This window comes from Vitis vinifera, chromosome 18 (assembly GCF_030704535.1).
Source record: "Vitis vinifera cultivar Pinot Noir 40024 chromosome 18, ASM3070453v1".
Classification (NCBI taxonomy): domain Eukaryota; kingdom Viridiplantae; phylum Streptophyta; class Magnoliopsida; order Vitales; family Vitaceae; genus Vitis; species Vitis vinifera.
Genome location: NC_081822.1, coordinates 7,533,138 through 7,549,219, shown reverse-complemented (window position 1 = coordinate 7,549,219; position 16,082 = coordinate 7,533,138). Strand labels below are relative to the sequence as shown.

General features: G+C 35.4%; 3 protein-coding genes across 8 annotated transcripts; 1 reads left to right on the top strand and 2 right to left on the bottom strand.

Moving 5' to 3' along the window:
- Nucleotides 1-214: 214 nt before the first annotated feature.
- LOC100255829 (uncharacterized) lies at nucleotides 215-6,680 on the bottom strand. Of its 3 annotated transcripts, none has more exons than XM_002283295.4 (4): nucleotides 6,487-6,680; nucleotides 5,965-6,070; nucleotides 5,706-5,759; nucleotides 215-368 (listed from the first exon to the last, which is right to left on the bottom strand). In XM_002283295.4, exons 1-3 carry the CDS (start codon nucleotides 6,597-6,599, stop codon nucleotides 5,745-5,747), a joined length of 234 nt encoding a protein of 77 aa, XP_002283331.1. In that variant the 5' UTR covers nucleotides 6,600-6,680; the 3' UTR covers nucleotides 215-368; nucleotides 5,706-5,744. The 3 variants fall into 3 exon arrangements, with proteins under 3 accessions (XP_002283331.1, XP_059590421.1, XP_010664513.1); XM_059734438.1 differs by having other exon boundaries at nucleotides 215-352; nucleotides 6,487-6,660; XM_010666211.3 differs by lacking the exon at nucleotides 215-368 and adding an exon at nucleotides 1,037-2,357 and having other exon boundaries at nucleotides 6,487-6,660.
- Nucleotides 6,681-8,596: 1,916 nt separating this feature from the next.
- On the top strand, nucleotides 8,597-12,593 carry LOC100264229 (uncharacterized). Of its 4 annotated transcripts, XM_002285300.5 has the most exons (5): nucleotides 8,600-9,283; nucleotides 9,366-9,513; nucleotides 10,918-11,077; nucleotides 11,887-12,084; nucleotides 12,318-12,593. In XM_002285300.5, the coding sequence occupies exons 1-5, from the start codon at nucleotides 8,776-8,778 to the stop codon at nucleotides 12,321-12,323; spliced, it is 1,020 nt and encodes a 339-aa protein (XP_002285336.2). In that variant the 5' UTR covers nucleotides 8,600-8,775; the 3' UTR covers nucleotides 12,324-12,593. The 4 variants fall into 4 exon arrangements, with proteins under 4 accessions (XP_059590701.1, XP_002285336.2, XP_059590700.1 ...); XM_059734718.1 differs by lacking the exons at nucleotides 11,887-12,084; nucleotides 12,318-12,593 and adding an exon at nucleotides 11,481-11,850 and having other exon boundaries at nucleotides 8,597-9,283; XM_059734717.1 differs by lacking the exon at nucleotides 12,318-12,593 and having other exon boundaries at nucleotides 8,609-9,283; nucleotides 11,876-11,985.
- A 709-nt stretch (nucleotides 12,594-13,302) lies between these two features.
- LOC100259057 (uncharacterized) lies at nucleotides 13,303-14,720 on the bottom strand. Its single transcript, XM_002285309.5, has one exon. It carries the CDS (start codon nucleotides 14,304-14,306, stop codon nucleotides 13,554-13,556), a length of 753 nt encoding a protein of 250 aa, XP_002285345.1. The 5' UTR covers nucleotides 14,307-14,720; the 3' UTR covers nucleotides 13,303-13,553.
- Between the last annotated feature and the right edge of the window lie 1,362 nt (nucleotides 14,721-16,082).

Below are 16,082 nucleotides of genomic sequence, written 5' to 3'. Positions count from 1 at the left end.
GTTGGTTGTAGAAGCAGTTTATGAATGGTAGTATAAAATTCATTCAATTTAACGGCCATCTTTATGATCAAATGTCGAAATGCTGAGTGGAATAGTTGCTGGAACCTATGCATCTTCTCCTTTACAATCATTTCAAATATGTGAGTTGATGAATGAAAAAACAAGCTGCAAGGAAAGGCATGTGTGGTGAAAAAAAAAAAAGATGTTTCGGATGTGAAAAATACCAGAGAAGGAATATTGCATAAGATTAAATCAATTTTATTGACAGATAATCACAATATATTACATGGTAAACTGGGAGATCTTGACTGCTCGCTTCCAGGACGACAAATGCAGAGATTAAGATTGGATCCTACAGTAAAGAATCCCTTCACAACAAAAATGAGCAAGTCAGTAAACCCTTATCTATAGCTTCAGAGGAAAAAAAAAAATTAGAACTTGTGGGGAAATCATGTTCATCAGCTGACTTCAATTTAATTTCCCACAACTTGGCTTCAGGATTCTCTTCTTTTGCGCTAAAAAATCTTAGACAAAAAGAAGAAATCCATTATGTTTAAAAAAGAACACACTAGTGTAAAAAAGTAATATATTCAGACATTGTTTTCAGTAGAAAATTAAATCAACGACCCCACACACACAATGGCCTAACGTGGTAGGAACACCTTTAGCTTTTACACTAACGGTCCTAAGTCCAGGGAGAGGTGATTGTGGAGGTGATTCTCGCAGGTGTTGCAGTTTGTAAACATGAATAATCAACATTTCATGCACGTCTATAAGAATTCATAAAAGGGTCCCCTAGAATGTGACTTCCATTTTCTTCTCCAATTTGTAAGGAAGTGAGGGGTTAACATATTTAAATTGAAGCATGTTCGAAAAGGAACAGGTTAATGAGTTAGAGATCAAATGTATTGGATGATTTTGGGGTAGGCCCATTGAGGATGGCACATTTGATATTGATTTTTAATGGCTCACTTTTAGATGTTCATGGGGTAAAATGGAGGTGAAAACTTATAACCTTACTTCAGTAATTTTTCAATCTTCAAAATAGCCCTCTCAAAATTTGTAGCAAAAAGGAAATGATAACTGCTTCTTTGGTTTGGAATAAGTATTAATTGTTAACTTCTCCCTTCTAATTTTTTTGGTCAGCAAATGGTAATATATTAAAAGCACCAAACAAAAAGAGGCACATATAGAGTACACAGGAAGTATAAATCTAAGAACAAAAAAAGAAACAACCACCAACAATTACAATCTCAATCTATTACTTAGTGCACAACCACTCAACAAAATCTATCCAGGATGGGGAACCAGCTTGAACATCATCCTGAAGAGACCTGCGATACCACACGTATAGGTTAGAAATAAGGGACTTCTTAGGAGATTTATTTGTGTGGTGTATCCCTTCAAAAGTTCATCGGTTACCTTCCTTCCAAATTGTCTAGAATAGGCAAAGATAAGGTATTCTGCAAGCCTCTATTCTCTCTTCTACAGAATCTTATGATACTCAATTTGATCCTGAACAACCTCTATTAATCTAAATAAGATTCCCAATTTTGGCATCCTTAGTTTTATAAAACTTGCCCAATAAAATACGTTGAAGAGGAAGAAATTCTTCTCAAAGAGTCATAAGTTATAAATGAAGTTACTAGGATATTGATAAGAATATAATAGTATGAAAAAAAAAGGAAATAAATCTCTGTATTACAGATGTTTGCAGATAATATTCTTGCAATATCTCTTACAATCTTGCCCCTCAAGCTCGAGAGTATATATTAATAACTTTCAGCTTGTCACAAATGAAATCAAGGGCCTCTTTTGGAAGGGCTTTGGTGAATATGTCTACTAGTTGGTTTTTTGCTGATAAAACTGTAGTAGCGATTTTGTTTGCATCCACTTTTGAGCAAATGAAGTGACAATCCACTTTGATGTGTTCTGTCCATTCATGAAAATTAGGATTGCTAGTAATATGGATTACTAGTTGACTGTCGTAGTATAGGGGAGGCAGATTTGGTATCAATACGCCAATTTTTGGCAAAATGATTTTCAACCAAGTGAATTCACCATACTATATTTGCCATTGCTAGAGCGTCTGCCTCTAAACTAGAAAAAGTTACAACTGATTGTTTCTTTCTTTTTCTACCTATTAAAAAAAATTGTTTCTTTCTTTTCAAGTTACAAGATTACCTCCAATAAAAAATGCAGCGACCAGTAGTTGATTTCTATCATAGGAAGATCCTGATCCATCAGAATCAGGGTATCCTTTAATATGAAGATGTCCTCAGGATCGATATTGAAGACCATGACCAAGAGTTTCCTTGAGATATTTCAAAATTCATGACTGCATGTAAGTGAGGAACCTATGAAGTGGTCATAAATTAGTTAATAATGCTGAGCAGCCACTAAGTCATTATGATTCAACTTTTTATTGATTTCTACAAATGTAGCAATAGGTTTAGCACCAAGGTAGCATGTATCTCTCATGATGACAAGAGTGTACTTACTTTGAGACAAGGAAATACCTTTTTGATCTTTAACTTCAATGTCCAAAAAATAACGAAGCTTACCAAGATCTTTAGTGCGGAAGTTGGTACTAAGGTCATGAATCAAAGTATCAATACCCTTATGGTCACCCGCAATTGTAATATATCTCATATACATAATACATGTAAGACCAAGATTACAAAGTCATGACATATTCTTCTGAAAAACAATATATCAACTTAACTTCTGTCATGCCCAATGTTTTAAAAACCAGACTGGTCCAACCCGTCAAACTGTGGACCAGAGACTAGCTTGGTTTGGTTTACACATTGAGCCAAGGAACCCCCTGAGCCGGGGTTGAGCTGGACTAACCGGCAGTTCAACAGCCAAACCAATGAACCATTCAGCCAGTTCCAGTTTCCTCAGTCAATTTCTTTTGGGCTTCAATATGGGCCTCTTCTAATTTTTGGATTTTGGCAAAAGGGTGGTTGGGCTTCAATGTGGTCTTTAATGACCCATTGCAACACAGTAGTAAAGAAGCTGAACTTTAAATTTAAAGGGTTTCCAATGTGGCATCCCAAAAATATCATAAATCTATGATGTGCAGGCTTGAATCATTGACCAAAAGTTCAGAGAAGTGATGATGCAACCACTAGACCAGGTGCTGGTTTTCTTAACAATTACATTATTAGCTAAGTTTATCATATTTATTTATGTAATAATAAATTTGAAAATAATATAAGTAAAATATCCTAATATCTTTTAAAATTATAAAATAATATGATATTTAACATGTAAATAAAATTAAATAATATAATTTTTCTTTCATTTCAATATATATGTTCATATTTATGTTTATCTATTATTTAATTTGAGAATATCAAATATGAAAAATAAATATTATTGATTTTAAGTTTTTATAATGATTTTAATTTTAATAAAATAAAAATTATATATTTATGACGTCATCGGTTTGATCGCAGTTCAACCACCGGTCTAACCAATGAATGGTGAACAAGTAACTTTTTCGATTTAATAACCGGTCTGGTTTTGAAAACATTGGCCATGCCATGAGATACACTACTTCATTAAAATTTCAAACTATGCACAGAGAGATTGTTTGAGTCTATAAATACACTAGTATGGTCAACAAACAAACTCCTCTTTGGACTAAAATCTGAATGGTTGAACCATGAACCACACACTTAGGAAGGTATTCTTGACATCAAGTTGACAAAGGGGTCAGTTTAGATTTGATGCCACAGATAGCATAATTAGTGTGATAAAGGTTGTAGGTCTAGATGAATCCTTTGACCACCAAACGAGTCTTCAATCTATCAACAATACAATTAGGGTTGCATTTTATGGCAAAGAATCAACAATAACCAACAAGAAGATCCCATCTATAATTCCAAAGTAAAGCGTTCATTTCCTCTTCCATTTCTTTCCCCTAGTTAGGATGAGAAAGAGTTTTGTGTGAGACTTAGGAAGAGTAATAGAAGATAGGGAGGTAGAGAATGATTTGAAAGAGAAACAATCATAGGAGAAAAAATTGGTATAGGATGTTTAGTACAAGTGCAGTGACATTTACAGACAACAATAAGGGGATCAAAAGCAAGATTTGAAGACCCCAAGAAGACTGGTGGAGGTGACAACGGGCACTCTACTGCTTCTAGAGTAGAATGTTCACATTGTTTGCGATTATTAAATCTTTGATAAGAAGGCCACAAATGAATTTGGTCCTGTGAAATTCTTCTGCTAGCACTTCTAAATCTCTAAATCAAAAGTCAATGGCAGATAGATATTCAATCCTTCCTACATGCCATTTAGGTTTGAGTAATATTATTGAACTAATCTATTGACTGGTTAGCAAGAGAGATTTTGATATAGCTCTTAGATATGATAGATAATTTTTAAGCAAAAACTGAAAAAATACATCTCAGCCAATGCATTCTGAATCTATTAAGTAGAATTGAGTCAAACCATTAAATGCATCTCATCCTATGTTATCCCAAACCCAAGTCATCACTGTGCATCTGTTTTTTCCCTAACATTAATAACTTTGCATTTGCTTGGATATGAGAAATCCTACAACACACTTTCAATAAGACTCCACTGCCCAAAACCATGCATACAGTTAGGTCCATTTAATTTAGCATTTGTCATAGATTCATAGTAGAGGGAGTATTTGTTTAGCATCTTGTCACCTATGATGTCCAAGAAAGAAATCGAGTTTCAAGATTTGAGCAAGAGAACAAGACGCAAGATTAGACATCCAAAAGGCAGAAAAAAAAAAAAAAAGTGAAAGTGTTTTAGGTCGTGGCTTTGAGATGTAGGCAGACAGCTAAGTATCAAGGAGGGATAACAACTTAAATATGAGGGCTGAGTGAGGGGAAGAAGATGCTGGCACAATCAGGGAAGAAAAGTGGCAGCTCTAGCGCAACCATGCATTGATACTGTGTTGAAGGAAAAGAGAATTCATATCATATGGCCGTATTCTGTGAAAGAGGTTACAAGAATATTTATAAGTCAGTAACAATATGAAAAAAGAAAATAAATCTTTGGATTACAATGGCATACAGAGGAAAACATTCCTACAATCTTTCCTACAATTTCTCTTACAATCTCAACAAAACAAAACCATGTCTGTATTAAATTTTAGTTGACTTAGGCTTTGTTGAGTTGTTCTTGTGGATCAATTGACAATATGATTGATCTAGTTTAATTTTTACCAACTCTTTACAAAGTCAATAAAGAACAAGTGCCCATTATAGATGAAACAACATATCAAGAAGGTATGCTAGAAATTACAGACAATAATTTTGGCCCTGAAATTGAGGAGCATAGAATACCAGATATCTGAGTTCTTTTTCTAGGAAAAGACATTATAAGTTAATAATAATGAGGAACTGCCAAGGTTGATGGAAGATCAGGGCAATTCCTGTCTTTGTAATATACTAAAATTCAAATTTTGGAGGGCGATCCATGGAAATAATCAAAAGGATGACCAGATCATGAAGTTATGAGGCATATACAAAAATAAATAATTGCCATGAACATTAAATTGGATGAAGCGTGATCTTATATTATTTCTCTAACTTATTAGTTACCATAAACAATTTACTAAAGCATAATCTGCAGAAAAATAGACAATTAATGATATCATGACCTAAATTGAACAAATGAAAATAAGAGCATTACTAGTTTGAAATTCAGTGACTTACAATAAACAGTTGAAATTGAACGGCCAAAGGCTGAAACGCTCATCCCATCTGCCACTGCATCCACAGCACCAACCATAAAAAGGGCTAAACTGATGTGTATCTATTCCTTACCAATTTGGGCATGGTCCAAAAATCATATAAGGATTACAAGGGACCAGGGCTCCAAAAAAATGGGATTAGTGAAAAAATTGAAACTATTATATGAAAATTATGATAACAACGTATCTAGCATAACATGAAAGAAATATTCCCATCATACCTTGAGAACTGGCTCTCCTTTGTTAGAGCTAGCAGATTGTTTGGCCATGGCTGCTTGCTGTGCCCGTGCAGCTCTTCCTTGGGCAGATTGTTCAAATTGCTCTTGCCTGCAATTGCATTTCAGTACAAATCTTGAGTAATATGATAACACGCACTCCACGCTCTCAACAGTGACACTTTTGACAGTCAAGTTTATTTTGGAGGAAATAGTACCGAATTGCAACATGGATAATCTTGAATCCGCGTACTTATCACTCTATTGCACCAAATAGTTACAATTTTCAACCATTTCTTCTGCAATTTCCCTAGATCGTGATTTTATTTTCCTCCTAAAGAAAGATAGATAGGAATAAAACCAAATGTTCCCGTCATATTCTGATGGGCATTCTCCTTCGTGAATCCCGGGGAAGCAACACAAATTGCGCTTCCCAAAATCGAGAATTAGGAAGATGAAAATCGATAGATACGAGAGCTATTGATAAAAGAATATGTAAATTAAAAGGAATGATCAAAAGAGAAAAACCTTTTCTGGGCGGCTTCGGCCGCTTTAGCACGAGCTTCTTCAGAGGCAATCCTCTCTTCCTCCAATCTCTCCTGCTTGCTCAAGCCACCGCCAAAGCAGTCACAAAACCCCATCTCTCCTTCCCTCTCTCAAAAATCTATTCGTTTATTCTCTCTTTTGACTTGCCTTTATTGGCTGTATCAGCTATTTATAGATTACTAGTTGGAAAACGCGTGCATCCGTCTAGATCAGTTGAATTCTGCCACGCCATTGGACTGGGGGCTCCCTAGTCTTTTCCTTTCGGTGCCAACCATCTATGAGGATTCTTAAATCACACAAAAAGTTGGCGTCATGGAAGCTATTTTAGCTTCTAAAATAGTTCTAATAAAGCTAATTTGCCGTGACCTCCGTCCCTTATGAATTGTTTTATACTTACAAAAATAAATAATAAAGACGCAATAGGAATTTGTTGATTAATCAAATATAAGGTCTAATGAAGCTAAAGGTTTCCTTTGATAGTACGGATGAAGTATGTAGACCTAAAAGTCTAAAAATGAGAAGGAATGAAGATGTTAATAAAACCTCGGTTACTAAACTAGGGTGGAGAATCTTCATGGATAATGACAACATTTGGGTTAGAATCACGATAAATAAATATATATATATATATATTAAAAACAATAATTTTTTCTAAATTTTGAAAAATAGTGGTGATTCCATTATTCGGAAAGAAGTTAGTAATCATAAAAAGTATATTGGAACTGACCTAAAATAATGCATAGGAGATGATAAAAAAGTTTGTTTCTAGATAGACTATGGAGCATATATCTTGCTTCTTATTTATTTCATGGATGAAAATAATTTACATTGGATGTCAAAGTGAATGATTTTATATATTGGGATACTAAGGAATGAAATATTATTTTTATCTTAACATTCCTTTTGTCGAATGTTTTAACAGATATTAAAATAATTTCAATCATTTCTTCTCCTATCGAGGATAAGAGTTTTTGGGGTTTATCTAAAAATGACAAGTTTACCTTTAAGTGAGTAATTTGGGCGACAAGCAAGCTCTTGGTGCATCCCATGTCCAAAATTCTGCATTGGATTTGGAAATTAAGTCTCTTACTAAAAATGATTGATTATTAGAGATGTTCTTCTTACTTGCAAGTTTGTGATTGCTAGAAGACTGGAAATTACAAAATATATGTCATATTTGTAAATACATATTGAAAATATTGACTATAATTTTAAATATTGTCGTTTTGTTTAAAAGAATTTGGGATCACATTAAGTATAGTTGTTTTACACTTCTCTCTTATAAAAGTGACTTCCTATCTCGATTTGAAGCGATGTATAAAAATTCTAAAATTAACTATAAATTTTCCAAGAATCCTATGAAAAAAAATATATATATTATCTTGTGGAATGTATGAATTCATATAAATTAAATATTTAAAAAAAAATATCCAACCCAACCCCTTTCTCATAATTGAGAAAACCACTTTAAATTTTCAAAATCTTAAAGATTATATGATTGATTCCTATATTCAAATTGAATGATGGAATGTTTTTTGAATGGTTGAAAAATAGATTCATTTGATTCATCCGATTAATGGAATATTCAAATTAAATTTTGATGGTTCAAGGATAGAGAATAAAAGAGTTTTAGGATGGGTTATTATATACTCTAATGACACTAAAAAAAATGGTTGCAAGTAAGCATATAGGTAATGCTTAAATAATTATTTCGAAATGTATGACTTTAACAGATGACATATTAACTGCCAAGAACAATGAGTTCTTAAATTTAGAGATTGAGGGTAACTCAGGAATAGTTATAGATTATTATTATAAAAAGAGTAATATTCGTAATTCTATCATATTATTAATGGAGGATGTTTAAAAGTTATCTTATGATATAAATATTTATTAGTATCGATATATTTATAGGGGAGCAGATAGAATAATATATTATCTAGATAAGAAATATATATGTAATGTATAATAAATCATTTGGTAGTCAAATTTTCGTAATCGAATTTATACGTATCTTGACTTCGTAGTCTTCTTTCATAAATTTTTTTTTTTGTTTAAAAAAAAGAAACAAGTATAAGGATTTGATTATTGTTTGGGAGGAACGGACCCTGTTAGCCCCACCCACTCTGAACTCTAGGCTTTTTAGCCCATTTCTGGGTAAGTGGCACAAACGGAGACCTTGAAAACGACGTCGTTTCTTTTTTAGTCTATTGTATTTGCGCTTTAACTGCTGTGGCGCACCAGCGGCGGCCACGAACGACGGAGAAGGCGATGGGCACCAAATCCTTAGATTCTCTCCGCCCAACAGAAACCCTAGAGATAGAAAATGGGCTCACGCTCGTACCGCGCGTGATGTTGAACCTCACCATCTTCCCATCTGAAACAGCCTCTGTGACGAAGCCCATAGACGAGTGGCAACTAAAGCGTGCCCTTATAGACTTCCTCAAAACCTCTTTCCATGTGCCCATCACCGTCCCTGAAGAGGACCTCCACATCAAACGCTTCAAAGACCTCAAGAAGCGCAAGCGCGTGGATCCAGTCGCTGGCGGCACTATCTTCATTCGCGACCTGGGGTTCCTCAACAACAAAAATGAAGATGACTTGGAGGTTCTCGACAAGAAGTTCTTGGACTGGAAGAGCTCACTTGTTGAGAAAATGGATGGGATTGAGTTGAATCTTGAAGGGGTTAAGTTCCGACTAGGTGTTGCAATTCCGGCGACAGATGATTTTCAAGGAATGAAGAAAGATTGGGAAGATTTCTATGCTTTTGGAAATCGCGGTTTGTAACTCAAAATAAATTGCCTGTGTTCTGATCGCTTTTCCTTTTTTCCTTCGACGTGGTTTGATGTATTTTCCATCAGGGTATTCAAGGGGTGGGAGTGGGAGGCAACAGCCAGATACAATTGTGTTGAGAGGGGCTCCATCGCGGTGGTTTGCAGAGCCACGGGTTTCATCGAAGCCGTCCATGTTGGTTACGCATACTATTTTTTCCACTTTTGGAAAAATAAGGTATGCCGGTCATTTCTTTTCAAGACTTACGCATTCATATATTTCTACCATAATCATATGGATGTTATTTTGGTTGTAATCAATAGGAAAAATTGGAAATGAGAAAATGAGAGAAAATCATCCTCCAAATCATGTCATGGCCCCTTCTTTTGTACAAAAGAAATTTGAATGTCTGCTGATTTGCTCCTAGACACAGCTCTATGTGACATGGCGAGTCAGTGGAATTTTTGGAATCAATGGCAGAAGGCTGACCACATTGTCTTGAAAAGGAAGGGTCACTCCAAATAGAAGAGTCCTAGTGAGCATGTGGTGCGAAAGCTTAGCATTAACCTTATGTCATTGATTAACCTGACTTGAATTCTATGAAGTTTCCCAGATTCAACTCTGTTGGTGCCTCCTCTTATAGGATGTTCATAACTGATACTCTCAACCACCTGTTAAACAAAGAAAAATCTAATTAATGGTTGAAAAGAGAAATAATAATAAGAAAAAGGAAGTAGCATGTGTAATCACTGGCTATGCACCTATGCACCAAGATACCCCAATGCAATAGAAAATTTAGCTTAGAAAAAAAAACATAGAATTGAATGCCTGACATCCTGGTTCAAGTATCTTAGATGAAGTCAGTTATTGTTTCCAATCGTTAGACGAGTTACAGATAGGTACTCTATTTTGTTGCAATGGATCCAGTCTGTAATGTGCATCTGATGATCCAGTTAGGATGATTTGATCCTTTTGGTTCTCTCGCTTTACAATTTCTATTCATTTTGAATTTTTGATTGTTGGGCTTTCTTGACCTGTATTGGTTCCATACACTGAACGACAGTTACCAAAGGAGACAAAATTGAAGTTTTTGGGTACTTCGAATTAATATTTTTTAATGTTTTTCTTTTATGTTTAGGAAGGATTTAATAGAGTATAGAGCTGATGGGAGCACTTTAGTTGGTTTCATCAAATTATATTGAATATTGTTGAAGTAAACAAGAGCTAAATCTTCGGACCATTTTTCATGATAGCAATTCTTGGAATATATGTTGCGTGCCACATTCTGAGTTAGCATATTGCATATTGTTTAATTCACGTGTTTCACCTGATTTCAGTTACTTAGAAGGAAATTTGACATGTGAAGCTTATGAAGTTTCTGCCTTTACATAAATGAGCTTCTACTATGCTTTCCTGATGTTGCCATTATTCTTTTGTCATCATCAATGCCTAAGTTGTATTTTCTTATTCATAAAGAAGTGTGTTTCTATATTTTTTATTGGTTTTGATATCACCTCATGAAACTTATAACATGTTGTCATTGTGCATTTCCAATAATATGATTGACCTGCGCCTACATTATATTGACATAACCTGATTGCATATTATCCTTTTGTGTTTGCTTCACCTCTCGCCTGATAGGAATCTTAATGTTGCTGAGGACAATGATCTAGGTGACAAAGAAGATGAGAATGATGGTGACATAGTTTCAGGCCTCCACTGTAAAATTGTGGTTCAGTTTGAGAGATACAGGGACTTCTATAATGCTCTGAAGGTGTTGTGTGGTCGTTCATTGCAGAAGGTAGACCGCTAGCTTCCTCTCCTGAATGTTTGTTTCGAGTTTTTTGTGATTTATTGTCCATATTTTTGTTATTTTGTAATGAGTAGGGATAAACACGTGTGCTAGATTTTACCAAGTGCATATTGTATTTGAGTCTTACCCATGAAGCATGAATTCTTAAGCACCATAACCAGAATTTTGGCACATGTAGAATGAATATCCATAGCAACAATTATTGCAAGTGAATAATTCATTTGGTTTGAAGATTTCTTTCTGTCTAAAGTAATAGTGTAAAATCAGATTATCCCGAAAGAGAAAACACACACACACACACACACACACACACACAATCATCACCAGTTTTAATCAGGTGGATCACTTATTGGGCCCATTTTCTGTGGACTTTGGGTCTTTCACTTGGCAGCGGGGTGGATGACTTGTTGGAGCCATTTTCTGTTGACTTTTGGTCTTTGACTTGCCAGCTACAGATAAGAATAAGGCGACACTTATATACTGAGTATGCTGATTCAAGATTTCTCATCTCATGAGTTTTTTATTTCAATTACTTCATCTGCAAGTGTGCCTCCTGATGAGGCATGGGATGATGTCAAGGGCAAATTCTGGCATCTTGACCAATTTATATTGTTTGTTTAATTAATATCCCTTATTCAGTATGATGTAAAGAATAGTATTCTCAATAAGGGACTTTGCTTGTTTCCCCAGAAAACTTGTTGAAATTGGTAAATGTTTTGCATCATATTTGATGCTGCCTGTCTTTAATTGAATGTATAACTTGTCTAGAATAATTGATATGGATAGCTATTGAGCAGCAAGGGTCTCGTTTGAAGGCTGATTATGAGGTAAGTTGGGACAAGGATGGCTTTTTCCGAAACACTAGAAGTCATGCACAAGAAAGGAGCAGCAGGATGCCAGAAATGGGAGCGGACAGCTATAAGAGTGGAGCTCCTAGACGCCAACCATACTTCCCCCACTCAGGATATGACAATTCACGTCCTAAGAGGTTCAAGGTTAGTAACCAATGATATTAATAACTGACCATAAGATTTTGTCTCTGAAGGGGCTTCAGAAACCTTATCAGTTCACTGACATTAAGAAAAAGATTTTGGTGAACTGGATAATACTTGAGAATTATTTTATATTTATATCTTCTTTTTCACTGTTGTTTTAGTTTGTATACTGCATAAGACTTAGAAAAACTATACAAATGATCATGATGTCAAATCCTTGTGTTCAAATGCAGGAGTAGCGAATGGGAAGAACACAGCGGTAAAAGAGTCGTTTGGGAGCTCATAGACGTGAGAATGAGCTTTAATATTTGTGGAACAACCCAGAAGATGTACTTTGCCCCCTCAAATAGAAATAGCTCCAGAAGCCTTATGCAAGAGTAGGAATGGAGCAAGAGTTAACCTGATGTACAAACTCTGCTCGTAATTTAATGTTCTTAATAGAATTTCTATGTTAGTTTAGTAAAATAATTACTTTGGGAAATTTGAATATGCTGCCTAGTGTTTGACGATTTCTTTATCTTCTGGTTTTCACTTCGTGTTACCGTTCAAACATTGCCACTATTCTATCCAGCGGCCTATCAGATGGGATAATTATCAGATCATCACCAGCCAAAGCAATGTTATGCTTTGCATTGTTTAAAATTGCCTCACCCAGAACAGATTAGATCCTAATGGTCACGGTTTTCTTTCTGCCCGGGGTTTTAAGGCTCAGTCACCCTCAGCCATGATTTCTGATAAGTGATCACATGTAGGGCTTCCTAGTCATCTACGCAACTTAGCTTGCGCAGTCTGTTTAAAAGAGACAGAAGAGTACAAGCCAAATAATTAAACATGGCGATCCTTCTTGGATTCCTATCCCCAACCCCCTTTCCAACAAAACGGGGAAGATCAGTGCTAGAAGATACAAATAGCATATCTGCACATGAAAATTTTCAGAATTCAGATGCTGCTGTTTGAAAAGAGCAGCAAAGCCTAAAATCAGGTGGTGCTATAGGAGTCTAGGAGTTAGAATCATCCATGGTCAATAAGTCTTTAATATCAGAAGTCAGAACCCACGATGATCACGCTGCCTTGAGCCTTCATTGGCACGACTCTTACATTATGAACCCATTCCATTCCTTAAACCATATCTCCAGACAGAGCCACATGATGGAGATTTGGAGGAGTGGAACAAAAAAGTTTCTTAAGCAAACTCAAGTCTAAAGATGATCAAAAAAGGGCCAAAAAAAAGAAAGGAATTTCATTATTAACAAGATTACATTTACAAAACCACTATGTCATTCAAAATTAACATGACATGGGCTGTTCTCTGCCTTCTAACTCAACCCACATCGCTCATAATTTACATTCATCAACAATTGAACGTGTGAAAGTCAGATTGAATTCCCGATCCAATCCAACTCCTAAACCCAAAAATTTAAGGCGTATAAAAAGAAAAAAAAATAAAAAAGGGAAAAAGAGGAGTCAGGTCACCAGCTTTTCCGATGGCCGTGTTGTCCAGGGGACGTGACGTTGACTGCTCTGGTTTTATTCGTTTTAGGAGAGGATGATCCATCACTCACCACCATCTTATCACTCTTTCTTCTCACGTATTCCTTCTTCTTTGTTGGCTTTTTGGTATCTAATGAGCTCCCTCCCTTTATGGCCGGAACCAGGTACCACCCCAGACAGGTACACAGTATCGCAACTGATCGCCCGAACACCGTCAATAAAAACAATATAAAGATTATAATCGCCGGTAAGTAATATGAAGGCTGCCTCCAATTGCCCACCCAAATCTTCCATGAGAATGGAGTCTTCTTCTTGGTGTTTGTATCCGTTTCCAGGCCAGATTGCTTGAATTCGTTGGCAGCAGCGCCGGCCTCGATGGGGAACTTGTCATCCACAACCTGAGCTGAATGATGCGTTACATTATTGTCTTTGATATTCTCCAGCTTTTTATCCCTCAACTTCACCACAATAGGCACGCAATCATTTGAATTGGAGTAAGCGAAGCGGACGAAAGAGATGTCCTGCGAGCCAACCTGAGAGTATATCTGTTGCCTCTTCTCTTCAAGATCGGCCAAGAGTGCAGAAAACTTGTCGAGACCGCGGGACGAATACGGGTTCTTGCTGTCCCTGCCTCTTCTCGATCTTCTGGTTGTCGAGGAAGTGCTCCAATACGCTTCATCGTCATCATCATCTTCTGGATGGAAAGTGCCACAGATTAAAGGATTCAACATCTGAAAATGGATATCGCTGCGTGTTACAGAGGTTTCGGACCGGATTTTGATTGTTAGAATGGGAAAGAGTCACATCTACTTATGAATTATGAAGGGCAGGCGTTTGAATAACAGATCCGACCATAATATATAGTCAAATACAGGTTCAGAAAATATAAATTTCATAGAAGTTTCTATATGAATGGAATGAAATGATGTTTTGACTTGGGGAAGGGGTTAGCACCCAAACAAAGCCTTGCTTAGGAGGGTTTGAATGGGTCCATCATCCATGCCGCTCCAATCAATTCTTACTTTCTTCCTCATCAAATGATAAATGGTTTTTGTAGGGCTTCTAGATGCTCCACTCAGCATCCACAGCTTGTTGGGACTTGACTTGAGGGCCTCAAGCCATCATGTGGGTTATTGTCTATCTCCCGAGACAAACATTATTACATATTTATCCTCTTTATGTCCTAACAGTTTAGACCCCGTTTGTCATGTTTCTAAATTTTTATCATTTTATGTGTTAAAAAATTTTAAAACGTTTTTTTTATAAAAAAAACAATGTCAAACTCATTTTTAGAAATAAACAATAAAACAACAATCATTTATTACTCCAAACAAAAAATTAATTAGTACTTGATGAGTTGTTTTGTCTTGAAAACAAAAATAGAAAGCAATAACTTCTAAAACTCTAATATATAATAATCTGAATATTTAAAATACTTTTTTATTTTTAAAAATAAAAAATAAAAAATATATTTCAAATTACAATTGAATGCTTTTGGACGCATTATCTATTTTTTATTTTTAAAAATAAGAACTCATATAAAAAAATATGTCCTTAAAACACATTTCAAATTTTAAATTAAAAAAAAAAATTGTTTCTATGTAAATAAGACATACCTATATTTTGTATAAAAATTCCTAATTCTCTATCTTAAAAAAACAAAAACTAAAAGTTGCGACTAAACATGCATTAAAAAATTAGATTACATTTGAAAATAATTTATTAATTTTAAATTTATTTTTTTAAAAAAATTTCTACCAATTTTTTTCACACATTTTTCGGAAATCAAGCATATCCCTAATAAATTAGTCGGAAGGATGCCTTATTTGAATTTTGAAATGTATCATATCATGTAAGCTTGAACTTGACCCAGTAAGAGAAATCGTTTGGAAACTAAGGTAGCGAGTCAGTCTCGGAAAATTGGCGAACACACGGTGCTTGATTGGGTTGGGACTTGGGACTTGGGAGGAAGGAGAGAAGTGAGAAGTAGTAGTAGGATTTAAGGAAGCAGTGAAGAAAAGGGGAAGACATTTTCAATGGAAATTCGTGTGGAAAAAGTCGTGGGATTATTTTATCAATGGCCGAGTGAGATGGGAAGATCTTCAAATATCACTGCAATATAAATATTACCCGTTTGGATTTTGCTTCTTCTGTTCAGAAGAAGAAAGGGTCCATTCAGTTTCAGATCCTCCAAATGCTGGTTTATCATACAATAGAATAAGACTGAAATCTGAACTCGTATTATTGATGAGAAAAAAACAAAAAGACGTGCACTAAACGTGATCGATTATTCAAATCCAAAATTATTACTTGAGTGTTTTGATTGGATATGTTTTGTATTTTTAAAATTAGAAATTTTCATATCATATTTGATTTGAATTTGTATGAATTGGCAGTGTGATCCCCACACGTGTTCTGGTTTCAAATCCAAGGCGTACCGGGTAATTAATTGAACATGGGCGCCAATGGGCTTTTTGGACGACATGAGGGCCAAATCAGCTTGTTGT

Excerpts from the sequence above, each read along its gene's own strand:
- LOC100255829 (XM_002283295.4), bottom strand. The coding sequence starts at position 6,599 with ATGGGGTTTTGTGACTGCTTTGGCGGTGGCTTGAGCAAGCAGGAGAGA. Across the intron at positions 6,071-6,486 it reads GCCGAAGCCGCCCAGAAAAG|GCAAGAGCAATTTGAACAAT; the intron begins GTTTTTCTCTTT and ends ATGCAATTGCAG.
- LOC100259057 (XM_002285309.5), bottom strand. The coding sequence starts at position 14,306 with ATGTTGAATCCTTTAATCTGTGGCACTTTCCATCCAGAAGATGATGAT.
- LOC100264229 (XM_002285300.5), top strand. The coding sequence starts at position 8,776 with ATGGGCACCAAATCCTTAGATTCTCTCCGCCCAACAGAAACCCTAGAG. Across the intron at positions 9,284-9,365 it reads CTATGCTTTTGGAAATCGCG|GGTATTCAAGGGGTGGGAGT; the intron begins GTTTGTAACTCA and ends ATTTTCCATCAG. Across the intron at positions 11,078-11,886 it reads GTGGTCGTTCATTGCAGAAG|CAAGGGTCTCGTTTGAAGGC; the intron begins GTAGACCGCTAG and ends GCTATTGAGCAG.